At 56.3% G+C, this 17,869-nt stretch overlaps 1 protein-coding gene across 3 annotated transcripts; it reads right to left on the reverse strand.

Moving 5' to 3' along the window:
• Positions 1–7,972: 7,972 nt before the first annotated feature.
• GFI1B (growth factor independent 1B transcriptional repressor) lies at positions 7,973–12,321 on the reverse strand. 3 transcript variants are annotated; one of them, XM_060101688.1, is made up of 6 exons: positions 12,222–12,321; positions 11,508–11,648; positions 10,816–11,087; positions 10,088–10,225; positions 8,977–9,142; positions 7,973–8,151 (listed from the first exon to the last, which is right to left on the reverse strand). In XM_060101688.1, the coding sequence occupies exons 1-6, from the start codon at positions 12,319–12,321 to the stop codon at positions 7,973–7,975; spliced, it is 996 nt and encodes a 331-aa protein (XP_059957671.1). The 3 variants fall into 3 exon arrangements, with proteins under 3 accessions (XP_059957671.1, XP_059957670.1, XP_059957672.1); XM_060101687.1 differs by having other exon boundaries at positions 8,977–9,241; XM_060101689.1 differs by lacking the exon at positions 10,088–10,225.
• Between the last annotated feature and the right edge of the window lie 5,548 nt (positions 12,322–17,869).

Below are 17,869 nucleotides of genomic sequence, written 5' to 3' on the forward strand. Positions count from 1 at the left end.
AAAATTCTATGTATGTACAGCCGAATCGCTTTGCTGTACATCTTTACATCTTGTAGATGTGGACACCGGTTTTGAACTTACTTTTCTTTCATAAAATACTTTGTTTTCCTAAAAAAAAATTTGTGTATACCTGAAACTAACACAATATTGTAAATCAACTATGCTTCAATAAAAGAGAGAGAGAGAAAGAGAGAGTAGATCTTAAAAGTTCTCATCACAGGGCTTCCATGGTGGAGCAGTGGTTGGGAGTCCGCCTGCCGGTGCAGGGGACACGGTTCGAGCCCCGGTCCAGGAGGATCCCACATGCCGCGGAGCAGCTGGGCCCGTGAGCCGTGGCCGCTGAGCCTGCGCGTCTGGAGCCTGTGCTCCGCAACAGGAGCGGCCACAGCAGTGAGAGGCCCGCGTACCGCAAAAAAAAAAAAAAAAGAAAAAAAATCCACTGTGATGCTGACCCCCAAGGTAGCCCTGCGGACCTGGGGACCTGCCCCTCCCTCTGACGGCCATCGCCGAGGGCGGGGGCCCCGGGGCATGGCTCGGGTCCGGGGACCAGCACCGCGTCTGGAGCGGCTGCCCCTGCAGAGCACAGGCTCTCTGTGCGGGAGCTCTAGACCCGGGGGGCAGGCACAGGGTCCCAGGCCTCAGCCCCTCACCCCTCCTCCTTCTGTCGTCCCGCTCGTGGCCTCCCGGGTCCCCGTCCTCCTGGTCCTCGTCTACACGCACTCTGAGACTCAGTTTCCTCATTCGTAAGGCAGGGATGACCATGACCCGCCTCCCTGAGGGGTTGGTCCCTAAGGTGAACGGAGACTGACTTTCACCCCGAGACCACAGGGGCTGCGAGAGGAAAGGCTGGAGTGGGAAAGAACGGTGGAGAGGTGCCCTCCTGTGCCCTTTGCCTTCTGGGGCATGGAACTTTCCAGAAAAGGGGACTTTTTCTTTAAGCCTTGCTGAAGAGCAGGGCAGCATCAGGCCCGTTCTGCGGCCTGGAAGGCTGTGCCCAGGGAGAAATGGAGGCTCCCAACCGCGCCTCCGTGGTACTGATTCCCAGCTGCATCTGCCCGTGTGGCTGGGATGCAGGCCCGCCAGGAACCTCAGAGACCTCTTTTCCCTGGCTCTTGTCATTTGGGCGAAGTGGTTGGAAGGCTCCCTCCCTCTTTTTCTCTCTCATTCTCTCTCTCTCTGCTTCTCCCTTTCTCCCGCTCTCTGGGCCACCAGGCCCCTGATAACACTTGTAAGGCAGTATCGGCCCGGGAGCATCCTCCCGCTGAAGCCCGCTGGCCTGCTCCGTGCTGACGGTTGGCAGGCGGCACCGTCTGATAAACTTATCAGGCCAAACCTGAGCACAGGCCGCTCAGCACAAGCCTCTGTCTCAGATTTCCCTCCTCCTGCCTTCTTGCAGCCCCCCGGCACCCCGTCATTGGAGCCCCAGGCCCTGCCCAATCCCAGCTGGACCCCAGGGAGGTGGGAGGGTACAGTCCTCCACCAAGACCAGGAGGAAGAGCTGGGTGTCCAGTGTCTGGCCCGCTGCTCCCAAGCCAGGGGCTCCACCTTAGGGGTCCCACCCCACCTGCCACGAAGGAGCCAGGGGCCCTGATGGGCTTGCACATCCTTCTCAGAATTACTGGGGACCTCCTAGGTGCTGGGTCCTAAGCTGAGTGTTAGGACTGGACGCAGTGTCTGCCGGGAGATGGCTCTTGGGTTTGGGGGTTGGGTTCAGAGAGCCAGCGCTGATGAAGGAGAAAGGACACTGACCCAAGGCGCTGTGGAGGGCCAGCAGCTTGGAGGGAGGAGTGGCGAGGCAAACCTCAAAGCAGGGAAATAATATTTGAGCCGAAGGAGTCTTTTTGTAATTTGTAATGCCGGTGATAATGTTATCATGCATGCCCATGACAGAAAAATACAGCATACACGCTGAAAAGGAAGGAGAAGAAAACGCACAGCCCCCTTTGTGCAGCCCTTGTTGATATGCTTCTCTTTATCCTGCAACCTTCCTTCTGTGTGTGTAACTAACAAAATGGAATCATATGGTGTATACTGATTTTAAACCACTTTTCCACTTAAGATACCATGAACAGCTTCCTATGTTGATGCATTTATTCTGCAAAATCTATTTTCTGTTCAATTTTTTTTTAGTAAAAAATACACACACACACACAAATCCAAGTCTCTTTTATAGATAGCATTGAGGGTGAAGTCAACCCTCTTTCCCAGCCCCCAGAAGCAACTGCTATCAATGGTTTGATGGACCTTCTTTGGATTTGTTTCTCTACGCATCTACAAATGTACATTGTGCTGTTTTTATAGAACCAGCGCGCAATCGTGAAGCAAGCGTTTCTCACTCCACACCAGCACCCAGGCCCCTTCTGGGTCAGTCCTTATAAAGCACACTGGCTCCAGGGACTTCCCTGGTGGCACAGTGGTTAAGAATCCGCCTGCCAATGCAGGGGACACGGGTTCGAGCCCCGGTCTGGGAAGATCCCACAGGCCGCGGAGCAACTAAGCCCGTGCGCCACAACTACTGAGCCCACGTGCTGTGAAGCCCGCACGCCTAGAGCCCGTGCTCTGCAACAAGAGAAGCCACCGCAGTGAGAAGCCCACGCACCTCAGCAAAGAGTAGCCCCTGCTCACTGCAACTGGAGAAAGCCTGAGCACAGCAAAGAAGACCCAATGCAGCCAAAAAAAAAAAGTAAAGCACACTGGCTCCTTTCAATGGCTGCTTGGATGACCATTGTCTGGGTGCACCATCGGTCACTTAGTCAATCTCCTCTCCTGGGAGGTTAGGACGGTTGCAATTTGTTTTTTCCATTTTCAACAGGCTTCAGAAGATGATCTTGTAGCTAATCTGTGGCCCATTCGTGACTACTTTTCTTTCACACAAATTCCTAGGAGTGGAATGGAAGGTCAGGGGGTGAGCACGTGTTGAAAAATCTATGCACTTGTGGGACTTCCCTGGTGGTCCAGAGGTTAAGACTCCTTGCTTCCAATGCAGGGGGCGTGGGTTCAATCCCTGGCTGGGGAACTAAGATTGCGCATGCTTTGCGGCCAAGAAAAAAGAAAAGAAAAATCTATGCAGTCGAGGTGCGTTTCAAGGGTTCAGGGGAGGGGAGAGGGGATTTTAGAGGAGGGAAAACCGTGGGCAAAGGGTGGGAAATGGCATCGGGAATTCTCTAAAGGCTTTTGGGGGAATAACAGGAAAGACTTGGCTTCCTGTCCAGAATCCCAGGGAAGTGGGATGTGCGGCCGCGACGGCCTCCTGTGCGTCCTCCTTCCATCCTGGGGGGCTCCCCTCTCTGACCAGCCTCAGCAGGGAGCCAGGAGGAGCTCAGGGCAGCTGGTGCTGCTATCATCCCCAACATACTGACTCAGAACCTGACTTGGAACCGCCTCCAGTCCCCAGTGATCCCGCTGGGCTCCCCAGACCACACCACGTGTCCACCATGGATTGTCTTTCTGAAGCTCAGCTCCCTTGTCTCTTGGGCTCCTCCCTTGGTCCAAAACCATCCATGGCTCAGGGGCCTTGGGAAGATTCTTCTGGGTCCTGGGAAGATTCTTCTGGGTCTTGGGTCTCTCCTGCTGCCCCTGGCCTGTGCCAGGCTCTGCCCCAAGCTGTGTGGCCCTCCCAGCTTTGGACGCTTCTGGCCGGCCCAGCTTCTGCATCATTCTCTGGCCGTGTCTCTTCTATCCCCTGTCCTCCACCCTCACCCTTTTACTTGTCCTGCTCCTTCCCTCTGGAGTAGCCTGTGCCAGCCTGAGGGGGAGCCCATCCAGGGCTGGGAAGGTTAGGTCATGGCCAGGGGCTGGACTTGATTCTGCAGGTGATGGACGGAGGCACACTTGGTGAACTTTCAGAACAGGTCCTGTTCTTCTAGATCATCCTTCCACTGCCTGCACTGCGCCAGCGCCCAGGCTCTGCCACCTCCATTCCCACATCCACCCACGCCTTCCAGGCCAGTGCACTCAGCTCTGGGCGGTCATGCTTGGGGACAGGCTGGGGTCAGCTCAGCCACCCGTGTGAATGCGTGGGCTGACCCTGGGAAGCGCGTTTCCATCCTTACCAGTGATGTCCTTGCAGGGCCGCTGGGCATCTCCCAGAATGTCCCTCAGGGGCTGACAGGGGCCTGGAGACGTTGCCTGAAGCCGACAGCAGTGGTGGAACATTTCACTGGAAAATGAATCCCGGTGCTGGTTTCTGCACCTTAAGGTGACGGCTTTGTTTTAATATTAAACTTCTGGTTTTGTTACTTACCGTGGAGAATATCGATCCTACGGGTTGAGTTTCCGGCGCCATCCTGAAGCCTCGCTTGCTTCACCCACGGCCTCCCAGCCCTCGGGAGCCGGGTCGGCGCCGCAGGCCGGCAGCCCCTCACCTCCCCGTGCAGCCTCAGAGGCCGCCACCGGCTCTGCGTTCTGTGTAAGCAGAGTTGCCTGGAGTTGTGCAGTCAACCCCACAGTTCTGGTGGAGAGGTCCCTAGGCTGGACGGTCAGGAAACCTGGACTCTGTGTGATGTCACGGCCGACGGCCCGTGTGACTGGGGCCACCGCTGCCCCCTCCCTGGGCCCGTGCCCTCCTGCAGCAGAGGGAAGCCATGGGCAGTCTTCACGGGGCTGGACGGGGCCTCCCAGTTCACACGCTGTGACTCTGATGCTGGGGATCTCAGACAGGGCGTGGGGAGTGGAAGCGGAGCGAAGGCTGAGGACGGTGGACTGCACGCCCTCCACTCAGACAGCAGCTGGGGGCCCCGCCGCACCCACCGAAGGGGGCCCCCGACCCCAGCGTGATGAGCGCAGCCCTCGCATCCCGCAGGAGACGGGACTTTGACGGGATCTCTGCTCCCGCTGGCGGGAACGTAGCCGGTGGCTTGTGGCTGGCGCCAACCTGCAGGCCTTCTCCAGGGCCACAGCTCTGCGTGCGCAGGGCAGCCCATCCTTCCTGTGACCGCCCTGCGGTTCCCGCAGCTGGCTGAGGGGTGGGTGTGCGGAAGGGACAGCAGCCTGGCTCTCCCCGTCCACGAGGTGCCGACTCTCCCAGGGGAAGCAGGTTTCGCCGCCCCCCGCCATACCTGCCCACCCACTGGCCCCCTTTCTCTGCAATATGTGTACAAATGGGGGTCCAGCCCCCCTGCTCTGAGGCTACAGGGCCCTCCCGCCATTGTGGGCACTCAGTGGAGGTGTCGACACACTAAATCCCGAGCTCCTGACCTCAGCAGATGAAGAAAGACACATTGTCTGGCTGCTCTTCCTTGACCCGCCCTGCTGCAGAAGTGGCTGAAATCCTGATATTGGTGTGGTTTTGTTTAGCAAACAAGGAGCATGCAAAGTAGCTCATCCGTGCGTGCGTGCGTGTGTGTGTGTGTGTGTGTGTGTGTGTGTGTGTCCATCCGTCCTCTGGGAAGTTCAGGCTCACTCCGGGTTCAGAAGCCCGGGTGAGCCGGGCCCTGCTGTGTGGCTTTGGGCAAGTCCTTTCCCCTCTCTGGGCTACACGGTCCTCATGGGCAAGAGGAGGAGGGGAGAGCAGGTGTTCTCCAAGGCTCTGGTGGCTCTGGTGGGTTGGCTGCCAGAGGCTGTCTTCCTTTGACCTCAAGAGTGAGGCCTGCAGGACAGGATCTGAAAGCCTGCTGAGGAGACCAGACCACCCTCGTATGCAAATCCCGAACCTCCACCCCACCCTCTGCACACCTGACAGGTCTGTGTAGGGGAATTCTTGCTAAAGTAAACAGGAAGAGCCTTTGCAATGAACTATACCATGGGGTCCTGCCCAGCCAAACCCAGAGCCTGGGAGTCAAGGGATTTACCATTCCTTAAGGAGCCTCAGAATCCTCTAGATTCACAGTGGAAGAGAGGAAACATCTACAAGTGTTATTGGGAGGAAGGGTAGACAGAGGCTCAAAGAAGAAGACTTGGATCAGATATCCTGATCCCAGCTCTGCACTTGCTTGCTGGGTGACCTTGGGCAAGATGGCCAACCTCCCTGAGCCTCAGTTGCCTGCTCTGTAAAATGGGGTAATGACAGCTCCTTTGCAGAGGGCTACGTGGGTTAAAGACGATGTATGGAAACCCTGAGCCCAGCTTGTTACCCGGAAGGGACTCATTCAGAAGTGTTCATTGTGGTGGGCCAGGGACGGGCTTAGTGCTGAAGGCTAGAGCCCAGATGGAATTCCTTCTAGCAGAGCAGAAACTTACCCACAGATAACTGCCAGTCCAGGTTCAGTGGGTCCCGAGCTGTAAGCAAAGAGCCCGGAGAGCTCAGTTTAGAAGCAGGAGAAGACCTCTGGCTGGAATGACCAAGGGAGGCTTCCTGGAGGAGGCGGCATTTGAGCAGGCCTGTAGCATGGGCAGGATTTCAAGAGGGCACATTCATGGCCTACCAACACTTATCCTGTGTTAGGCCCTCCTCACTGCCGTATACTCATGGTCTCAGGGGATCCTCCCAGCAACCCACAGGAAAGGATTGCTACGTTCACAATTTTACAGAGGAGGGGGTTCAGCCTGGAGTCACCCCGCTAATGAGGGGCAGCACCGGGCTTAACTTAATCACACCTGGAAAGTCCCTTCTGCCTTATAACAGTCACAGGTTCCAGGGATTAGGACGTGGATGTCATCTTTGGGGGCCATTATTCTGCCTACCATGGTGATTCCATTAAGGACCTTGAGATGGGAAGGTTACCCTGGATGACCCAGGTGGGCCTGATGTGATCACCAGGGTCCTTGCAAGAGGGGGGCAAGAAGGTCAAAAGCAGAGGAAGGAGGTGGGCTGATGGGAGGTCCAAGTGACGCACTTTGAAGACGGAGGAAGAGGCCACAAGCTGAGGGATGCAGGCGGCCTCTAAAAGCTGGAAAAGATGAGGAAACAGAACCTCCCCTGGGGCATCCAGAGGGAACCATCCCTGCCGTACCTTGACTTTTAGCCCCTTGAGACTCATTTTGGATTTCTGACCTCCACAACTGTAAGAGAATGCCTGTGTGTGTGTGTGTGTGTGTGTGTGTGTGTGTTTAATGTTCTGGCTGTGCCCCTTGGCATGTGGGATCTTAGTTCCCCGACCAGGGATCAAACCCACGCCCCTTGCGTTGGAAGCACGGAGTCTTAATAAGTGGACCACAGGGAAGTCTCCTTTGTGTTGTTTGAAGCCACCAAGTTTGCAGTGATCTGTTAGAGCAGCCACAGGAAACTGATAGAGCCCCAGCTGCAACCACCTTGCCCTCGCCTGGGGTCTTGTCACACGGGTCTCTCCTGCCTCTGTTTCAGCACTTTATCAGTTTGGTCTCCCAATGTGTCTGTGAGTGACTACGGAGCTTTCCATGCTTTTCAAGCCTCCCCACCATCCCTCCCCAAAGCCTCAGGCACTAGCTTGCACCCAGTACGCGTCTAAAAAATGGTGGCAAAATGTAGGTAAATCTGTGTCTTTTATTTACAGCTGTTGATTTCCCCATGGTCTGACCGCAGAACTGGAACCCCCGTGGCCTGAGTGCCCGTCAGGAGTGGGGAGCAGCCAGCCCGTTGGCTGAAGCAGAGGGGTGCTAGGTCTCCCACGGGGGCAGGAGACAACTCTGACCACCCGTGGCAGCCAGAAAGGGGCCTGAACACCGAGCTGACCAGGTCCCAGTGAGCAGCAGGCAGGGGGAGGATTTCTCTGTGGGTCCCAGCTCTGCTCTGTTCTTGACATCGCTGTGCACCGGGGGCTACTCTGGCCTCCTGGGCTCTGCCCCGGGGGGAAGGCACCGAGCTCTTAGACCTGTAGACAACATCAGTTCAGAAAAGGTCCAGCTGCCACACTTTGCAGCAGGAGAATTGTTGATCCAGAGAGGGAAAGTGACTTGCCCGAGGTCACCCAGCAATTTCGTGGTCTCCGAACAAGCTTGGCGAGTCCCGTCCAGTGCTGCCGCCAGGAGACTGGGGGTCTGGGTGTGTGAGGCTGGCCTCCCTCCAGGTGACACGATCTTGGGGCAGGCCGGTCAGGAGCTGGGAGCGGGGACAGCCTCACTTGAGGTTGTGCTGGCTTTCGCGGTGCCGCCGCAGGTCCACTTTACGCTGGAAGCCTTTGGTGCACAGCTCACAGCTGAAGGGCTTGAAGCCCGTGTGCTTCCGGCTGTGAGTGATGAGGTTGGAGCTCTGGCTGAAAGCCTTCCCACACACCTGGCACTTGTGTGGCTTCTCACCTGCAGGGCGGCAAGGACAGGGTCAGGGCCGTTTGGACCAGACCTGCTGCCCCAATGCCCTGCAGTTGTTCTCTGGAACTTTATTATGTTTTATCGCACGTTCACTTTAGAAAAAATTAGAAAAAGGAGACAAGAAAAATACAGCTCTGACCACCCAACCCCTCGGCCAATTGTACCCCGGTTTTAAGGCAGGGACTGGGTCCACCTTGTTTATCAATGAAGCCCAGCACCTGGTACAGGGCCCTGCACAAAAGAGGCACTGGCTAACAGCTGAGGAATGAATGAATGGGGAATGAATGAATGGAGGGATGAAGGAATGGATGACTGAATGAGGATGAATGAATGGCTGGAGGGATGATGAATGAGTGACCAAACGGGGGAATGGGTGAATGAGTGGGGGACGAACAGGGTGAGTAGCAGCATGAATGAATGAATGACCAAATGGGAAATGAATGAATGCGGGAATGAAGGAATGAATGGCTGGAGGAATGAGTGAATGAAGGAACGATGAACAAAGGAGAAATTCACCTGCTGGTCTCACTTCTACACACAGATTATCAGTGTCGACATTTTGCTATTTCCTTCCAGTACTTTTTCTACGCATTAAGTAGCACAGCGTGCCCCGCCCTCCTGTTGGAGTGGGGTGGCCTCCCCTGTGCAACCTGACATCCCCATCCCTCCCCACCCGGGTCCTAAAGCCCGCACCTTTTAACAGTGAAAGGTGGGGTGCCCGCAGGCTCTGTGTGGGCCCTGGGGTGGGGGGCTTGGTGGGGGCGGGGTGGGGGGAGGAGCTCTGCAGGGTCAGAGCGCGGGCCGCGGCCTCACCAGTGTGGATGTAGGTGTGCTTCTTCATGTCCGACTTCTGGTGGAAGCGCTTGCCGCAGAACTGGCAGGGGTAGGGCCGCGTGTCCGAATGGATGAGCAGGTGGGTGGACAGGGTGGACGAGCGCTTGAAGGCCTTGCCGCACATCCGGCACTCGAAGCTGCGCCCCTGCCGGAGGAAACGAGGCCCCTGGGGGTCAGGCGCAGGTGGGGCCTCGCGACCCGGGACTGCCAGGCTGGGCGCGGGACTGGACCCGGCCGGGATCCCCTGAGGAACAGGACACTCCATTGGGGTGGCCTCGAGGATGGGGCCTGGAGGAGCAGGGGCCAGGGACCCCCATCCCTGCCTCCCAGGAGGGGCCGAGGCCTGGGCCCTGAGTGGCCTCCTATTAGGGGATTTTCCCTTGTGGTTTGTTTAAGCGGCTGAATTATTGGGGCCCAATTCTGGCTTCTGCCTCTTACTCGCCACCGTGACCTTTGGCAAGTCATTTAACCTCCCTGGGACTCAGTTTCCTCATCTGTACATTGGATCGTTATGGGTAGTGACCTCAAAGGATCGTTGGGAGGATTGGAGGTCGGGAACTGGGCTGGCAACCGGCACGTGATACATTCTAACCATCTTTTCCTGCGTTTCCCACCTGAGCTTTTATATCTACCCAGGTGTTAGCAACTCAGGTCAGTGTCAGGTGCTTTCCCTGGAATGGGATTCTGAGGAAGGGATTTCGGCATCAGGTAGGGCTAAGTGGGATGAGATGAACATTTAAGCCTGACTTCAAGATTCTAAGAGTCAAGGGTCTCAGAGGTGAGAAACCTGTCCTGACCACCCAGGAGGTGGGGTCATTCCTCAGCATCACAGACATGTCGCTGCCCCCGAAATCCCACCTGAGCTCCTAGCCTCTTCCAACTGTACATGAAGCCGGCTTGGTCCATCAGGGACTCAAATGTGTTAAGGGCGGGTGATGGAGACCCAGGTCAGGGCGGCAGATAATGAGGGCCCCCCGATCTGTCACCCTCAGGGGCACAGAGGGAGACCCACCGAAGCCCCCTAGGCTTCCTGGGGGGAGCACAGAGCAGGAGTGGGAAGTGAGGGTGCTGTGCTCAGCCAGCTGCCCACCTGGGAGTGGACGTGCGTGTGCTGCTCCAGGCTCACTGCATGGCCGAAGGTTTTGCCGCAGACGTTGCAGGCGAAGGGCCGGGTCCCACTGTGGGAGCGGCGGACGTGCACCTCGAGCCCATGTGGGGTGGAGAACACCTGCAGGAGGGGCAGAGCATGAGGCCCCGGGGGTACAGAGAGGGAGAGGGGCCGGGGTCCCACCTCTGCACCCAGCTCAGCCATAGGTGGATGTACAGGAGAAGGAACACGGGATTGCCGATTCTGCTGCCATGTGCTGTGTGTCCTGGGAAGGTCCCTTTCCCTCTCTGTGGCTGGCTTTCCTGTCTATAGAATGGAGTCTGGGAGGGGGGATCTGGAAGGCCCCTCCTGGCCCTATCTGGAGGCTGAATGGCGGTTAAAAAGTGGGAGGTGGGCAGAGCCAGGTTGGAATGCTGGTTGTGGTATCTACTTGCTGTGTGCTATTGGGCAAGTGACTCAACGTCTCTGAACCTTCGCCTTTCGTCCACCTCCTGGGGCTCATGCATGTCAAGTGCTTAGCACAGGGCTGAGCACATGGTCAGGGCTCAATGAATGGTGATGAGGAAGAACGTTGTGAGTCCTTGATCCCACCAGAGGACCCAAGAGTCACTTCACAGGGGGCACCCAGCTCTGAACACTCGCAGCTGCCAGGGTGCTGGAGAGGGGATGCAAGCAGGACCCGAGAGCCCATCTGCATCCCGGCCACCCACCTTGCTGCACTTGATGCAGTGGTATGCGTCCAAGCCCGGGGAGTAGTGGAGGCTAAAGTCCAAGGGCGGCTCGGTGCTGGGCACCAGAGGGCTGCCATACAGGCTGACGGAGCGCTCCAGGAAGGCAGACTGCATGGTGGAGGGGGCCTGCTGGTAGCTGTGCCCATAGGATGAAGCCAGGGCATCCCAGGAGAATCTGGGCTTGTAGAACGGGGGTGAGTCGGAGGATGGCGATCCCCCATCCTGGGGTCGGGACGTCACAGCCGGCCCCTCTGTGGAGAGTGGGACATATACCTAGTGGTGACATTAAAAGCAGGGCACCCACTCCCCACCACCCTCCACTGTGACCTCATGCTGAGGCTTTGGTGTGTAGCCCCAATTATTTACTGGGGGGTGGTCTGGGTCCTCACTGTGGCTCCTTGGCTTTTCAGTCCAGAAATGTGCCCCAGCCCCTGCAGAGTGCCCCCCTCACCCACTACGTGGGCCTGTCCAGCTTCCTCTGCCCCACCACACAGAAGCTCTCATGTGGGAATGAACTCCCCGTCCTGGAGGGATTCAAGCAGAAGCCTGAGAGCCCGGACTGCCGATCCTCCCTGACTCCACAACTCCAAGGGGCCCCGCTTCCACAGGCCCCTCCATCCTCCATTCCCCTTGCACCCGCTGGGGAGTGGCAGGGGTCCCCTGCTGGGTACCGGGGGCGGAGGCCATCCTGGTCATCAAGCTCTGGTCCAGCTCCAGCTCCGGCTCCCGTTTGAGGTCAGTCCAGTCCGGGCACTGGTTTGGGAACAGGGTGCTGAGGACAGGGTTGGTACTCAGGACCTGGTCCCTGGCCACTGTGGGGAAACAACACTGTCAGACTTCAGCTCTGGGAAGTCCGGAGGGACTGGGGGAAGGAGGGGCACCAGAGAGAGACCACTGCTGCTGCCCCTGGCTACTGACGCTCAGCGGTTCTGCCCAGGGTGGTGGGAGCAGTGTGGAGGCCAGGAGGAAACCCCTGCTCTCCCCTCCCTCTCCCTCTCCCCCTCCCCTCCCTCTCCCTCTCCCCCTCCCCTCCCCTCCCTCTCCCTCTCCCCCTCCCCCTCCCCTCCCCCTCTCCCCCCACCGAGGAGAGCTCTCGGACCAGTCTCCGTTTTTCCGAGCACCCACCCTCAGCCCTAGATCAGCCCTCTGATTACAAGTCACACGTCAGCTGCTGAGGACAGCTCCAATCAGGATGCTCTCATCACCCCCATGGGGTGAGAAGAGATAGGTGCATTTCTTCATTCATTCAACCCACATTTACTGAACTCCCCCTGTTTCCAGACTTGGAAGAGCGGCTACTTCCGGTGGGATGCTGCTGCATCCCCATCACATGGGCAGGGAGTCCTGGTGGGCACAGCAGAAGGCCAGCCCGGGCTATGACTCACCAGGACCAAGGGCAGGAGGCCAGAGGAGCTCATCCTCCCGGGCACGAGGCTGGTGGTAGGTGTGAGCCTTCTTGCTCTTAACCAGGAAGGAGCGTGGCATTGTCAGTGGGTGCCCCGCACCTACAGGGGGAGGAGATGAGAAAGTTTAGGAAGGACAAGAGGACGATACTCCTCTATAGTTTAGGACCTCCTCCTAAAATCAAAATCCACCGTCCTGGTTTGAATACTGTCCCCCAAAGTTCAGGTCCACCCAGAGTCTGTGAATGTGACCTTATTTGAAAATAGGGTCTTTGCAGATGTAATTGAGTGAAGGTGACATTCACACTAGGTGTGGAGAAACCCTAAATCCAATGTGACAAGTGTCTTTATAAGAAGAAGGAAACTTGGACACACAGACACAGACACGCGCAGGACGAAGGGCCACGTGGAGATGGGGGCAGAGATTTGGAGGAATGCAGCTTCAAGACAAGGATTGCTGGCAAACCAGAAGCTAGGAGACGAGCCTTAAACAGACGCTCCCTCAGAAACTCCAATGGAGCTGACTTTGCTGACACCTTGATTTTGGATTTCTAGACTCCAGGACCCTGAATGAATACATTCCTGTTGTGTTAAGCCACCCAGTTTTTGGTATTTTGTTACAGCAGCTACAAAGCCTAGTGTCCCTCACTCCTCTCTTGCTGGAAAACCAATACACCCACTTCTAGGAAACCCCAGGTCAGCCTGCCCCTGCTGCATGCCCTGAGTTACACTGGGAGCAGAGACGGAAGGGCAGGGGACCTCCATTTGTGAAACACTCTGGACCCTGCACCCAGAAAACTGCACCTGCATCCCGGTGGGGTCTGCATTCAGAGGCCGTGAAAAGCTGTGGTCTGAGCACAGGTTTTGGAGTCAGATGCTCATGGGTTAGAATCCCAGCTCACCCGCTGTGCAATTTGGGGCAGACGCTTAACCTCTCTGGGCCTATTACCTTTTCTGTAAGATGGTAATCCAGGTTGATGCTGCTGCTGAGTGCCTAGTACGTGCTCAGCACCTATCAGAGAGGAGCCTGGCAGGTGGGTTGCAACGAGGGGGGCCCCCTCCATCGCAAATCCACGTTATTGTGCAAGTTGGGTGCTGATGTAGCCAGAACGGGGCTGCACCTTGTCCACAGCTCCAGCCCAGAATCTGGCCCACAGAGAGGGAGGGGCTTTTCCTCTCTCCTCGTGGGTGGAGGGGATGGTTGAGGTTCTATGTGGAGCTCGAGGCCTGAGAGGACCCCACTGGAGGCCTGAGGTCATTTTGTGCACGGGGAGGAAGAGGCCAATGTCCACCAACTCTAGGGACTGAGCACAGGGCAGCCCAGCTCAGGCCCATCACTGAACCCACGGGTCAGCGGGTCGGGGAGTGCGGAGCTGGACCAGCCTGACTACCCGGTACGCTTGGCTTCTGGTGCAGAGCCCTCTGGGGCAGAGAGCATCTCCTGCCCGCCGCCCCACCCTCCTGAAATGTTTCACATCCCTGCGCCCAGCCGTGAGGCTCTCCTGAGGGCTCCCAGGGGACAGAGCATCTCCTGGTGGTCCTCTGTCCTCCCCACCCCCAGGCCACACCCAGGCAGAAGCTCAGAGGAAATACTCAGCCGATGCCGGTGCTGACGGCAGCTCTGCTGGGCCCATTCCCCAGGCCTCAGAGGAGGAGTCCCCCACTCCTGGGCCAGCCCAGGCACCAGGCAAGACTGCAGACGTGATAGGGCCAAGCGCGGGGGGGAAAAGATGGCGGGAAAAAGCTGTGAACAGCAGCGAGGGCCTGGTTGATAAGGCCGTGGCCAAGGAGCCGGCTGGGAGCAGGCAGATTAGAGCGGGAGCTTGGAGCTCTGCCTTGGGAGCGGCCCAGGGAGCCACCCCTTCCCCAGGGGGATGACCCACAGCAGGCAGAAGAGGTACCCACACCCGTGCCCAGACCTGCCCGCCCCTCTGGGGGCAGCAGGAGTTTGGGCCAGGCCACTCTGCCAGGGGCCATCCCAGGCCCAGCCTTCCTGGATGGAGGCCTCAGTGTCCGGATCTGCTAAATGGCGATCTCAAACCAACCTCCTGGGACTGCTGGGGAGAGAAAGGAACTTTATTTATTACAGACAATTGTGTCAAGGGCCCAGTGTGGTGCCTGGGCTGCTGGGGGGATGCAGGTACTCAGGCCACAGAGGAGAGGCTTTGGGAGGGCAGGCACTGCTTGGGTCCTGTCTGGTCTGGTGGCATCCCCAGTGCCTGACCCAAAGCCGGCACGCTCTATGGGTGGGGTCAAGCCCTGACCAGGAGCCGGGACACGCTCCAGGCCCCTCCCCCTGGGCCCTGAAATGAGGGCGTGGGACCTGATGGCCTCTGGGGTCCGGTCCAGCTGTCAGATTTTGACCTCATGAGGCTCGGCCGGCCTGCTGTCCTCCCCAGGCTTGTGGGGCAGCTCTTATCTCCCAGGGACAGTCTTCTTCCCCATGCCTCCTCCCCTCCCCCCAACCCAGGGCTGCCCACACTGCCCCTTCCTGCCCCCTTCTAACTCTTGGCTTCAGGAGCCCCCTGAAGAGGCCAGAGCATGGGCAGAGAGAGAGGAAACCCTCACGTTCTGAGGGAGGACCGGGGGGCTGGGTTCCCCTCGCCGTTTGTTCTGGGGGGACCTCCGTAGCCATGATTTTTTTAAAACATAGTATTTTATTAGTCAATCAACTAGAACCAAAAGTAGGTATTAAAGCCGCTGAGCTAGAACGCCAGGAAATACTTCTTGCAGCCTGGATCTGCAGAGCCTCAGCTCTGATAATCCTGGCTTGTGAGCTGAGTGGCTATTACCCCATTTTACAGAGGAGGAACTGAGGCTCGCAATCCCAGGGCAGAGTGAGGCGGAGCTGGACTTGGTCGTCTGCCTCCCAGGCCTCCGTGCTCTTGGCCGTCAGACCACGGGGTGGGCTCTCGTTCAGGGCGGTGGCGACTGAGCTGACAAGCTAAGGAGGAACCCAGGACAGCGCGTTAAGCTCCCCAGCGTGCACTGTGCCACCGAATCTGATGCCCACCGGGGCAAGGGAAACAGTGATTGTCTTCCCGGGTCACGGGGGGAAACTGAGGCTGGGAGAGGCAAGTGGCTTGTCCAGGGCCTCACAGCAGAGCCAGATCCAGAGCCCCTGCCTGCTAGGACTTGACTCCTGGCCCCAAGCTCTGCCCACCTGCACCTGTGGTCCTTTCAACACCGGATGAAGATAGCCTGCCTGGAGCAGGGAGGAGAAGTCTCATTGGTGGGGCAAGATGGAGGACAAATCAAATTCCCCTGATCTTTGGACTCTTCCAGGATCCAGCAGGCCCCAACTAGGCTCGTGAGGAGTTTGGGGTGGAGAGGCAGGCGAGAGCACAGGCTACTTTTAGGAAGCTTCGGTGATCCCTTGGGCCCAGAACCCAAAGAGACCCTAGAGGTCAGCTGATCGGAACCTGGGATGACAACACAGGGGCTCTCTGGGGTTCAGAAGCACGTACACAGGGGAGCAAGGGGGTCCCAGGAAGGTGATTCTCAGGGCCCACTCTAGTGATCCCCTCGGGGCCCCCAATCTCTTCCCCTTCCCTCCCTAGAACATTCTCTCTGCTAAGCCTAGCAAAGTGACAGTGGCGAAGGCAACCCTACAGCCGAGCCATCAAGCTCACTGTGGAGGCCAAATGCACCGAGAGAACTTCCTTTTGACCCCTGTGAGCTGAGTTAAAAAAAAAAAAAAAGGAACCAATCACCTATACTGTAGTTAATTAACAACCACACGGTTTGATTCACACTAACCTGTCCTGAGAAAGAGCTAAGAGCAGAGATTGTGAAAGAAGCCCAAGATTTCTTCATAGAACAGAGGCCTTGATGGTATCGGGCCTCCGGAAAGAGACTCACTGTTAATATCTCTTCAAAAACCCCCAATCCCAGTAGAGGGTTCCCCGCCCCTGAGTCAGAATCTCGGCCAGTACTTCTGAAGAGGGGCAGCCCTGCACCCCGACTTCCAGATGGAGCCAGAGCAGCAGGCCTGTGATTTCCGTGCAACGAGGCGCCTCCCGTGGGGCTGAATCGGATTCTGTGACCTTGAGCCTAACCACGTCAGCCGCCAACCTGGGGCTTGGTTTTCCTATCTCTCAGAAGGGACGGTTGAACTAAGAGATTTCTAAACTTCCCTTTTGCTCTAAAATCCCATGCTGGGGTTCGTTGACTTGTAGCACGGGACCGACCTACCTTGACGAAGAAACTCATCACTCGGGTTCCCTTTTTGGGAGGGTTGAGTAAGACTCCGTTGTTTCTCAGAGTCTGCTACAGAGGACCCTTTGGACTTCCTTTACGTTTCAAGACACGACTCAAGGGGAAACACAAACAAACAAACAAACAATCACCCTTTCCATGTAGGAGTCAGGGGACGTGAGCCCAGGTCCTTTTTGGGGCCCCAGCAGAGGGTAGTCATTACTTCTATTCGAAATTTGGAAGGAGTTCTCAAATGTCTCTTCCTAAGTTCAGAGGATGCAATGTCAAAAAGAGGTGAATCCACCTCTGGGTATATAAAAGTATCGAAAGCAGGGACTTGAACAGATATTTGTACACCCAGGTTCATAGCACTGTCATTCACAATAGCCAAAAGGTAGAAACAACCGATATGTCCATTAATGGATGAGTGGGTAAACAAAATATAGTATAGACATAACAATGGAATATTATTCAGTCTTCAAAAGGAAAGTGATCCTGACACGTGCTACAACATGGATGAACAATGAGGTCATTATGCCACTTGAAATTAAGCCAGACACCAAAGGATGAATACTGTATGATTCTACCTACATGAGTTACCTAGAGTAGTCCAATTCAGAGACAGAAAGTAGGATGGTGGGGACCAGGGGCTGAGGGGGGATGGGAGGAATGGGGAGTTATTGTTTACTGGGGACAGAGTTTCAGTTTTTTGCAAGATGAGAGAAGTTCTATAAATGGACGGTGGCGACGGTAGCACAGCAATGTCAATGTGCTTAATGCCACTGAACTGGCCACTTAAAAAATGATTAAAATGGTCCATTTCATGTTATGTGTATTTTACCTCAATAAAAACAAAAAGGAGTGTAGAGCAACTATACTCCAATAAAAATTAATTTACAAAACAAAAACAAAACAAAAAGGAGTCAACAAAACATTTCCTGAGCATCTCTGCATTAGAGGCTAAAGCAGTTCCCATTGGTTTGAATTCCTGGAAACAAAGGAACAAAAACCACCCTCTAGACTGAGGAAGGGTAAAGTTTTCTGTTGTTTCTGAAAAGGGTTGAGAGGTTGTGTCACAGTGAAGCATCACATGTGATCAGGTTAGTTTTCCCGGGTGGGGGGCGATCTGGCCCCAAAGGCTTCGGGAGCCCTTGTACTCTCCAGTGGGACACCACCCAGTCTCCTGAAAGCCTTGAGAAAATGCTCTGCACTGGTTTTGAGTGACTCCATCAATCAAACCTAACCCAAGTATAACTCCCTGGTGGTCCCCAAGAACTTTGTGCTGGGAAACTGCCATACCAACCCACAAATCTTTTTTTTTTTTTTTTTTTTGGCTGAGTGGCTTGCAGGATCTTAGCTCCCCGACCAGGGATCGAACCCTTGCCCCCTGCAATGGAAGCACATAGCCCTAACCACTGGACCACCAGGGAATT

Source organism: Mesoplodon densirostris, chromosome 6, assembly GCF_025265405.1.
Source record: "Mesoplodon densirostris isolate mMesDen1 chromosome 6, mMesDen1 primary haplotype, whole genome shotgun sequence".
NCBI classification, from domain to species: Eukaryota; Metazoa; Chordata; class Mammalia; order Artiodactyla; family Ziphiidae; genus Mesoplodon; species Mesoplodon densirostris.